General features: G+C 35.6%; 1 protein-coding gene across 1 annotated transcript; it reads right to left on the bottom strand.

The window, feature by feature from the left end:
* On the bottom strand, nt 1-9533 carry LOC111394640 (QWRF motif-containing protein 2-like). Its single transcript, XM_023020552.1, has 6 exons — nt 7595-9533; nt 3730-3849; nt 2272-2388; nt 2090-2179; nt 485-592; nt 1-397 (listed from the first exon to the last, which is right to left on the bottom strand). Exons 1-6 carry the CDS (start codon nt 9110-9112, stop codon nt 350-352), a joined length of 2001 nt encoding a protein of 666 aa, XP_022876320.1. The 5' UTR covers nt 9113-9533; the 3' UTR covers nt 1-349.
* Between the last annotated feature and the right edge of the window lie 1098 nt (nt 9534-10631).

The raw sequence follows: 10631 nt of genomic DNA, 5'->3' as shown, positions 1-10631 counted from the left end.
TACCACAAGGTCAGCCCTCAATAACTGCAGACACAAATAAGAAAACAGTGCATTTCGAATATTACATATATACATCAGTTTTCTCGTTTCCATGAAACAAGGGCTAGTATATAAAAGAAAGAAATACTTGTATACAGCTGATTAGCAAGAAGGAAATATCATTTCCTATACTATTCAATATCCGGATTAAAGACCGAGCCATCAATGTGTTACAAAATGCCAAAATGATCATCCAAGACTCATCATCCGATCGTTGCAGCCTTCACTAGGTCGAAAGCTTCGTATAATGTTAGCATCTAAAGTCAACTCAAATCAGGTCAGTTGTTAAGGTCTGGTCAGGCTGTTGATACTAGGATATACTTTGTAATATATTTGTTCTCAGACTATTGTCTTTGACCTGTTAAATTTATATACCAAAGGAAAAATAGTCAATCATTGATCTAATAAAAGATTATGTGGAGAGTTGAGGAAAAATGAATTTTACCTGCATGGCTGCTAACATGGATGTAAGACCTGTGCATCGTTCAAGCAAAACCCGCTCTTTTGCAGTAACTTGGGCAAGTTCTGCCGACAAAGAATTCACTTCTTCGACCTGAAATATGATTAATATGGTTCGACCACGGGTCAGTTATGCAAATAGAACAGCTTTCAACTGAAGATCAGATTGACACACACTCCTTTTTCTTAACACACAGTAAGCAGCGACTTTAAGCAATGTATGAACAACTAATCCTGAGACTCACTTGAAAGAATTGTTCTGGAACTCTCTAGGATACAGAAAAAGCTAATGGAGAATCAAAATGACAAGGTTTAAGTTAGATTACAGATGGCCATGGCAACCAAGCCCACCCCAAGCTTGAGCTCGACAGGGCTCGCGAGCTGGCTTGTAAAGCAGGCTCATGGATCTGCCCCACGAGTCAGCCCAATGTGAAGTCAAACAGCCTGTGAAGGCACAGGCGGCATTTTTTGCAGCATGTGCAGTCCATGCAAACCTGCAATTTCATTTTATTTTATTTTAAAAAAATTGAAAATTTTATTAAAAAAAGGGGAAAAGATTGCAGGCAGCTCGGCCCAGTTTACTACAGGCCGAGTCCAAGCTATCTTTTTGCTGCAAGTCGCTCAGAACTCAGCTTGCTGACCAACAAGCCGAGCCGACCTCTGAGTTGGGCGAGCCAAGACAAGCTGGCTTGACCCATTGCCATGGCTACGTTACAGATATAGAACTGAACTCGACTTAGGTGCAACTTCGATGTTAATTGAAATTTGAAGTACAAATAATCCAAAACGTCGGACGCATGCGAACAAAAGTCCAAAGTCCGCTAGACATGGTTACAGTCTTGGGTCCATAAAAGAATTGAACTACTCCCATAACACGTTGAAACCCCAAATCCCAACAATTGGTATCAAAGCCAAGCCCAGAAGATGCGCAAAATGAATTTTCAGACATTTGAAAAAGATTCGAACGATGATGTGGTCTCTAGATAATCATGATAGCAAGAGATTTCATGAAGGTGAACTCTTGAGGTCGGGAAAGCCTCCATGGTAACGCAAGACTGGTGCAATGGACATGATAGATCTCATGGTTGAAATAAGATGAAACGAAGAAGATTATCACTCGATGGAGTCCCTGATGATCATTTGTGGGCCAAAACGATGCGTGTACAAACAAAGATCCCACCTTGATTAGACACAGGATGCTCTTAGGTTTATAAAGAGGATTGGTCTATTTCACCTAATAGGTCAACCTTCTGGTATAGAAGCCCAAGTCCCAACACTAGATCATTTAATAAGCGTTTAACAAGATCATAGATCAATCCTAAGCACAGCCTCTTCTATTTTGCAGAAAAATGCAAGCAGAAGAAGCTTTCGTGCAAGTCTTTCTACTCTAACACCTTGCCTTTCTGCTTGATTTACACTAGGAAAACAAACAAAAGAAAATTCCAGTAACACAATATCCATCTGAATTTGCTTCCAAGTACATAGCAGTGAACCAGTCCTTGCTGGATTGCATTTCATAGTGTATTAAATTCACAAAAACTGTCATAATCAAGAAGCAGCGTTCAGGTAAAACACGAGTTCATAAGATTACCGTCGGTAGAAGTGAATATATTGATGATGTCATATCCTGCATAACATCAACTGCTGAACCAATAGCATCCTTCAAGCTCGGGATGTCGGCCTGGAAAATTGAAAAGATTGTTGATTTTATCAATCACGACAGGAAATTGTTTCAACATTAGACACAAAGCAATAAGTATCTCGAGACCATACAGTTGCTCCTCCAACAACTGGAAGGCGAAGAGTGCTAGCTTTCAAAGCTTCAATAGCTCCAAGCAAAGAGATGGAGTGATCTTTACCCAGAGAACCCCAATGTTCTAAAAACGTCATCTGCAAGAAGATAAGGGAAAATAAATATTTACAGTTGATTAAATCACATTAAGAAGTGTGAATTCACAAACCAACCCCAATTATATTTCAGCAAAAACATAGTTTATATTATTTAAGAGAAAAACTTCTAGAAAATTTACATCCGACAAGAAAGACTATATTGTGAACACGTGAAGGGCTTCATGCGCAATGTTCTTTTATTACCCGTTCTACATGTTCCATGACGTGTGTTAAAAGAAAAAAGACATGCACATTTTTTTGTAGTTTCATCTTCATACGATGGAGTTCTTGAGCATCTTTCAGGACAAGTAAAATGTTAATTTTCCTTATAACATTTTACAATTAAATAGATCCTACTAGGTAGAACCATATCTTACCTTTTTTTTTTTTTTTTTTTTTTTTTTTGCAGAGGTAAGAAATAAAAGGTATATTGGCATTACTATACCCTGCTTGGTTTAGTTAAAAATCAAATTTTTAATAGATTTCAAGAAAAGTTGATTAAATGTGTGGTTGAAAAGTTATAAAAGTTGTGGGTCCCATGAAATGATGGTCGAAAATGAATTTGAAGAAAAACAAGTTTTAGAAAATGGGGGGCCAAACAGAGGCTATTAACATGAATTCATGATTTCATAGTTTTTATCAGGAAAGAAAACTATATCATTTATAATAAAAAATATGTAGAAACTTAATCCAAATATAAATCTGGAGGTATATTTATCATGTAATTTACCTCAACTTGTAGTTTTGTTCGAGTATAGACAACCGTAAAAATTTTCTTCATGTGATTCAGAATTTTGTGCAGTAATTGAAGGCAAAAAGTCTATGAGATTATGACTACTATTGCAGTATAGTCATAAGAGTACCATTTTCTTATTCATGTTTATCAATCCAACTTCATTTTAATATTAATAGTGCTAAATCTCATTTGATCAATCAGATCCCATCAGGTCAAGCCCTGGTTATTGGAATTTCAAGTTATACAATCATTTTGCACAAATGATCTGACAGGAATCTGTAATATGAAACTGATGACGAACACAACAAACAAGAACAAGATCGCGAAAAAGAGGAAGAGAGAGAAGAAAGAGAAGAAGAGGGAGAGAAAAGAGAGAAACTAGATTGAGGAAATATAAGATTTTATTCAATGTCAAAAAGTTGTCTGTACCACAATTAATAGACTCTTTACATAGAGTCTAAGCAAACCTAATTTGAGAAGGAAACCAAGAGAATAAACCCTAACTTAATCAAACTAGAAAATCTATCAAACAATAGCCTAATTCTAGTTATAAAAATAACTAACTTTATTCCCAATCAGAAACAGAAGCGAAGAATAGAGCTTACTTGTCCCTTGAGAACGGAGGCTAGCTTCAACTTTTGTCTAAGCAACTGCAATCGGTGCCTTTTTTTGGTGACAGTATCGCGTAGATGTGAGATTGTTATCCACGCATTCCATAGATTTTTCTGGTATAGAAAAAGATTAAATTCTTAAGATTGTAGACTACCAGGTAGGATTTGTATATGTAGTATGAAACATGTTAAAAGAGTTCAATGAAGTCCCAGACACCAAGAACTAGACATACATTTATGCTACTTGCTTGAAAAGAAGAAGCATAAAATATTCTTGATTCGAAAGTTGTTCATGAGATCCAGATTTAGATATGAATTGCTTCTGAACATACTGAGCAACGTGCACTCCATAACTTGCTTCTGATCATAGAACTGATACGTGTTCAGTAGTTGTATCGACAACAATAATATGGACATTGTATGTGGAAGATAAAGGAAAAGCTAGGAATTTCAAGTTTGTCTCACAAAATCAGCACTCAAAAGGAAAATGAAAATAGAAATCCAAGAGGCTAAATCAACAGTCATAATTTATCTTCCAATTGCAAGAATTCGTATCACACACTCACACCATCATATGCTTAAAATATAATCACTCATATTTTAACTGGCATAATTTAGTAAGAAATTTCAAACATTAAAGTTCATTATGCCCTTGTTTGAGCCTCATTCTTTTCATAAGAATGTATTTTTAAATAGTGTATTGATGGGAAATGTGTGGTTAAAAAATAAGAAAAAATTTTGAATTTGCGTATAATATTATTTTATTAAAGAATGCGTGTTTGAAATGAGACCAAAACATCATTTAAGAATGTATTTTTCAAAAGAATGGGGCTCAAACAGAGGCTATGTTTTGTATATGTAGTTTTTAGCTCAAAGCTTTGTAGCATTAGTTTAAAGATGGAAAGATTTCCCAAACATTCTCAGTGCATATCGAATTTTAGTATCATAAAAATCATGAGAAAGAATAATCAAACAGCTTGGCACATTCCCTTCCTAAATTTCCCCTTTCCATCTCTCATCCTCTTTCCCGTTTAGGAAACATCAAAAATTAAAAAGAATTACACTAAGAGTGTGTTTTGATTGGCTTTATTTTCCATGAAAAATGTCATTTTTCCACCCAAATTCCTACTTCTGACATATTTGATTAACAATTTTTTCATGAAAAATATTTTCAATTTTTCATATGATCATATTTCCCTCAAAAAACAAAGAAAACATTTTCTTTAGGGCTGAGTGATTTTTAATTTCCAGGTAATTCACCCTTTCTTTCTCTCTCAGATACCCACCAATAAAAAATGGACAAATATAATATTTTCTAGATTGAAAATTAAATCAATGAAACACATTTAATTAACAATTTTCATAAAAAAAAAAAAAAAAATTTAGGCAATTCGATTGCCTAAAATTTATTCTCTCTCCATACAAATTTCAAGCTCTCAATCAAACGCAAACCCTAAAATCTTTCTGTAAGGACCATTGTCACATTATATGCTTTTTACTTGACTCCAGTATTTTAATATCTACCTAAATCAATGTAAATCTGATGCATTGATCCTATGACATTTTGATAGCAATTTAATGCTTTAAAACTCTGAATCTATAAATTACATTTTTGTACAACATCAAGATTTTGGCTTTTCAATTTTCTTACACTAATTTCATCACCGGCAAATTTATATAACTAGTAAATATTCCTTTCATAATCAATAACATTTAAAACAACTGAAACTAGAAAATAAATTTTAAGGATGCTTTTGGGAATCATTTGTTGTCATTCAATCTAGCACCACGTCAGGTGATAAGTCCAATGAAATCAAATCTTTCTCAACCAATTGTGCCATGTTAAGCTTGATCTACCTCTCCATCCTCCACCTTCTTCAACCAGATTCACATCATTTCTCAGCATCGGGAGTTCACTTATGAATAGCGAAACTCAACCATCTAGTCATATTTCCTTAATTTATTATCAACTGATTGTGCTACCTCCACTGGGTGAATAATTTATTTTGAATGCCATTGAAGCAAAAGGTGCTAGCATGTGAAGGTGGACAATGTGCTCCAGGGGATTTGGTATTATACCTATTCTAATATGGCCATACATCTGCCATTATAACATCCTCATTCTGCTACAATCATGTTATCTAACCAATTTATACCATGTTCACTATGCCCCTGTTTGGCAACCATTTTCTAAAATTATTTTCCTCCTTAAACTCATTTTCACTCAGACACTTCACGAGTCTCACAGCTTTTATCAATTTTTCAATCACACATTTTAATTATTTATCAAAATCTACTAAAAATCTAATTTTTAGCTAAACCAAACAACGGCTTAATTTATTCTCAGTTTGAGCCACCTCCACTTGGTGGTGTATATTGTAATTCATAATTTCTATCTAATCTATCATAAAATCATTATTTTTGCTACAATCAAGTCTCATAATTTGTTACGATGAAATTAACTGTGCATCTAAACTATTGAGAGCTTATCGTGTTTAATGAAACTAGTAGGACTTTTTCTTCTATTATTATGTTCAAGCATTCCTGCTCAAACTCTTCCAAATTCTTCAGTACAATACTCCATCTCTATCACTTAGGACGATGAAAAACAAAGTTACAAAGGAGAAAATATATTTTTTCATCAATGAAAGTTGAGACTGCTCCCCTCAAGTCACCTTTTTTCTCTTCCACGGATATTGTACATTTCTTCTCTAACTGATGGCTAGGACAAAAAACCTTATCTCCACTCTAGCTTTAAGCCCACTTTCAGTTGTCAAGGGCTCAAGTACTTCAACTAATCAAAACGTAAAGGCGTCATCCTCTAGCCTACTAGAATTTCCTACTCTCCATTTTCCTTTTTGATAAGTAACCTAACACGAGAATTCATAAAAACAGGCATTCGTACTTGCTTTCAAATTTATCTGGGATTGATCTAATTATTTTTCAACTCAGTATTGAAATTTATCTCAGCTTTCCCTACAATGGTTGGCATATCTGGGAAGTGGGAACTTTATCATCTTTCCCTGTAATATTTTTCACGCTCACTGAAATAGTCGACTCCCTGTTTTCCAACAAAATGTTAGGAGTACAAGGCATTCAAGCTTTCTCATTTGACCACGTAAAGAAAATGACTAAAATCACAATCAGAAATATCATTATAAACACTTGTTACAAGTGCATAATTCTAAAATCTGAAATTTTAGAGGAAAAGTCCGTAGGATAAGAAATCTAAGTAGCCAACTATAATCTCCACTCGTGTTATTTCGATGGACAATATACGTCTTCATCTCAAAGACTTTACTTTCCTGAAAACCATATTACACACTAAGATCATCCCTAAAAAATTTCCAACAAAATAAATGTCTTTAAAGTTTCAAATTCGCCCTGCGAAAGATCACATGATGTAATAGAAACAGTAAGTCCGGGTATGACCATATGCATCGTTAAAGATTCAGTCCTTAATATGTTCAGCAAATTGTTCACATAGAGCGTGTAAAGAGAAGCAACACAGTTACATGTAGGGGAATATATCCTTGTGAGAAGAAGTGTACTAAGCTCATTGGCTTACATGACAATTGACGCAAGGAGCAAATTGTCCCTAAGTTTAGTCATACGTCTGTCACATTCGTATCTTAAATGTTATCTGTAGGTGAACCAAAATAGGGAAAGAGTCTTAAATTCTGATAGGAGCTTCTAACCGTTAGAAATAAACTCGCTTGGTCCACCATGAATGTAAAGTGATCCAAGAGATAAATTGTCTTAAAAAAAATATTTCGATCATCATTCTTAAAAAGGCATATGCAGATTATTGTTAAAGAAGTTCAAAGTAAGAAGTTTAATTCTAAAATAAGATTCTCACCTCTGCACCGTGTCTCTGCACCAGCAAGATCACTTCAGTCCTAGCATTGGCAAAACGCCACTGGAGGTGCCGATTATACAGAAGCCTCAAAAAGTGTGCATCAGCAATATGGTTTTCGCCTACTTTCCCTCTTCGAACATCAACAGAAAAACTAAGAACAGATGGTGTCTCATTGAAATTATTAGTAATGGTGCTAACAGTATTTCTGACACGAGATGGACTAAGTCCCCGGGATGGAGATGATCCCACAGGTGTCATAAGCTTGCTCGGAGATGCAGGTCTAATACCTCCACGAATAGGGGATGACAATGGACCATCACTTGCATACTTTTTCAACTTTGGAGGCACAATTAGTTTTGAACTGGGATTTGCTGATGAAGGAGAGCCTGGATCCTGCAACCTCCTCAACCGACTATTGGTTTCTTGCCAAAACCTAGCTGAATTAACAATTCCACGAGGACCACTTTTTCCACGGAAACCCCCTCCACTTTCTCGAACTCCAGTTGTACTACCAGAAGAGACACTGTCTGAATCGGATGCAGTGAGATCAGATGGTACAGATGACTCATTATTAGCCAAATTCCTATCTATAACTCGTTGAGATGTCTTTAAAAGATCTGAATAGCCCAAATCAAGATTCAACCTGCCATCAAGTGACGCCCTCCTCTCATCAATCATAGATTGTTGCAATGCTCGAACCACATTCCCAGATCCAATGAGCGTATTCCTCTCTACACCACCACTGCTACAATTCAAACTCCTTGACAATGGATTCACCGGCCGGTTCTTCGTCGGCCACCTATGCTGATCAACATTCTTAGAATTTGCTACTTGATCTCCTCCCCTCTCACCCTTTCCTCTCAATGGAGTAGCAGAACTCCTCTCCGGAGTACCATTCCTCACACTAATCAAATTAGATGAAGGCAGGGAAACCTTACTCTTAGAATTCTCTACTTGATCTCCTCCCCTGTCACCCTTTCCTCTCAATGGAGTACCACTTCTCCTCCTCTCTGGAGTACCCTTCCTCACACTACTCAAATTAGGTGAAGGAGGGGCAACCTTAGTCTTACTAAATGGTAGAGAAAAGGCTTCACCTTGAAAGGAAACTGATAAACTCCGAGTCGATGTGACCAGCAACTTAGCGGCTGCAGAAACTTCAGTCAAATTCCCATGCCTGGAATCAAGATCAGGTGCTAAAGGCCTGGCAGCCACGGGCCGCCTACGGTCTGCGGACACAGACCTCTTGGGGCCTAAAGAAGGAATCTTTGACACCGGGGTTAAGTTTCTTGAAACTAAAGGAGAGGGATACCTTCCAGAAGAAGAGGAAGATGAGGAAACTGAAGAGGAATACGAAGTGGAAGTAGAACTTGAAGGGGACATGTATCTTGAAGAAACAATTCTAGATTTGGGCCTCCTGGGATTGTTTGAAAACCCATTACAATCATCTTTTTCAGAAGACAATAATGGAGGTCTTCTTGAAGCTATAATTTTGGGGTTTTCAGAAACAGCAGCCACCATCTTCACAACCAAGAAAGTACATACACATACATACAGAATAAAAAATGGAAATTCACCTCACATTGTACTTTCAAACCAAAATAAACTTACCTAGCAGCCCTTCTATCATCACCATAGGCAAACCTGCAAGAAAAATCAAGAAATCTCACTGTAACTCAAGAAACCATAATGGGTCTTCGCGCAAGATTCCACATTTTCCCGAGATTTCTTGGTATAAATGTAATGGATTACAGTTCTGCTAGTTTCCCCAAAAAAAACTGAAAAAAGTTGTAATTTCCCGGCCAGAATTAAGAGAGAGAGAGAGTGTGTGGGACAGAAATGGTGTCGGGGGAGTTGAGATTTGGGGGCACAGAGTTTTTCGTACAAGGAGTGGCCAGTGGGCACTGGGTAAAGGGGTAGGGGTGAACTTTGGAGAGTCCTTACGCGAACCAATGTTACAACTTTTCATTAATAATTTTTTAACGGTTTTAGCGATTTTTAATATTTAGATTTTAATATTTTAATGATGAGAAAATTACATAACTGCTTGCATTTGTTTGTTCCAAACGCGATGATAGGGGTTGATGGACTGTCTCAACTCCTAACTCCTCATTAGCCCCACAAAATTTATAACTTAATCCAACTATAACATTTAATTAAATAATAATAATTAAAATTTTATTGTATATTAAAGTTGACGATCATCTGTACCCAAAAAAAAAGTTGCATGATTTTAAAAGAATTAACGTTCCGACTTGAGGGTTGAGATAACAATATGAACCGGCACAACTACTAAACGAAAAGGAAGTCTCGAGCTCGTGTCTAGAGTGAGAGTTTTGTAGATATAGATCATCATAAATTTTGTCGAGGTCGGTAACGTATCATATTAATTTATTGATGGATAAAAATTTTGTGAATCTTAATATTTAAATTAAATGTATTATCGACCAATGAATTAATATGACACGTTATTAGCACCTAGCATAAGAAGCACTAATGGTCATTAAATTATTCCTAATTATGGAATTGATTTTCTAATTATTATTGTTTAGCTTATATTAAGCATCAGATGACGTGACGGACTGCAATAAATGTTATAATCAATTTTGTAACCAATCATTACCTCCCAACATCTATTGTAGTGTGTCATCATTTGATGTTTAACATAAGCTAAGCTTCAATACTTTGAAAATCAATCCTTCCTATTACAAGTTGGTCTCTAATTTTAAAAAGAAGCAAGCGAAGTTCTTGTTTTAACCATTTAAAAAAAAAATTTATTTCTTTCAAATTTATTTTTAATCACACATTCTTCCACTAAATAATTTTACACATAAACTTAAATTTTTTTTTACTTTTTAATCACGCATTATTCACTTATTCCAATAAAAACAGTATAATTCCATGTTATTATTTTTCAACCGAAGTTGGTGTCGAGAAATTTGCAAAATCTACCGTTTATAATTTTGTCGTTATTTGGTTATGGGATGCAACACCGCTTTCAATCTCTAACCCCTTGCTTTTGAAGCAAATTCATGCATTT

The sequence above is a fragment of the Olea europaea genome, chromosome 5 (genome assembly GCF_002742605.1).
Source record: "Olea europaea var. sylvestris chromosome 5, O_europaea_v1, whole genome shotgun sequence".
In the NCBI taxonomy this organism is placed as follows: Eukaryota; Viridiplantae; Streptophyta; class Magnoliopsida; order Lamiales; family Oleaceae; genus Olea; species Olea europaea.
This window is presented reverse-complemented; position numbering and strand designations above follow the sequence as displayed.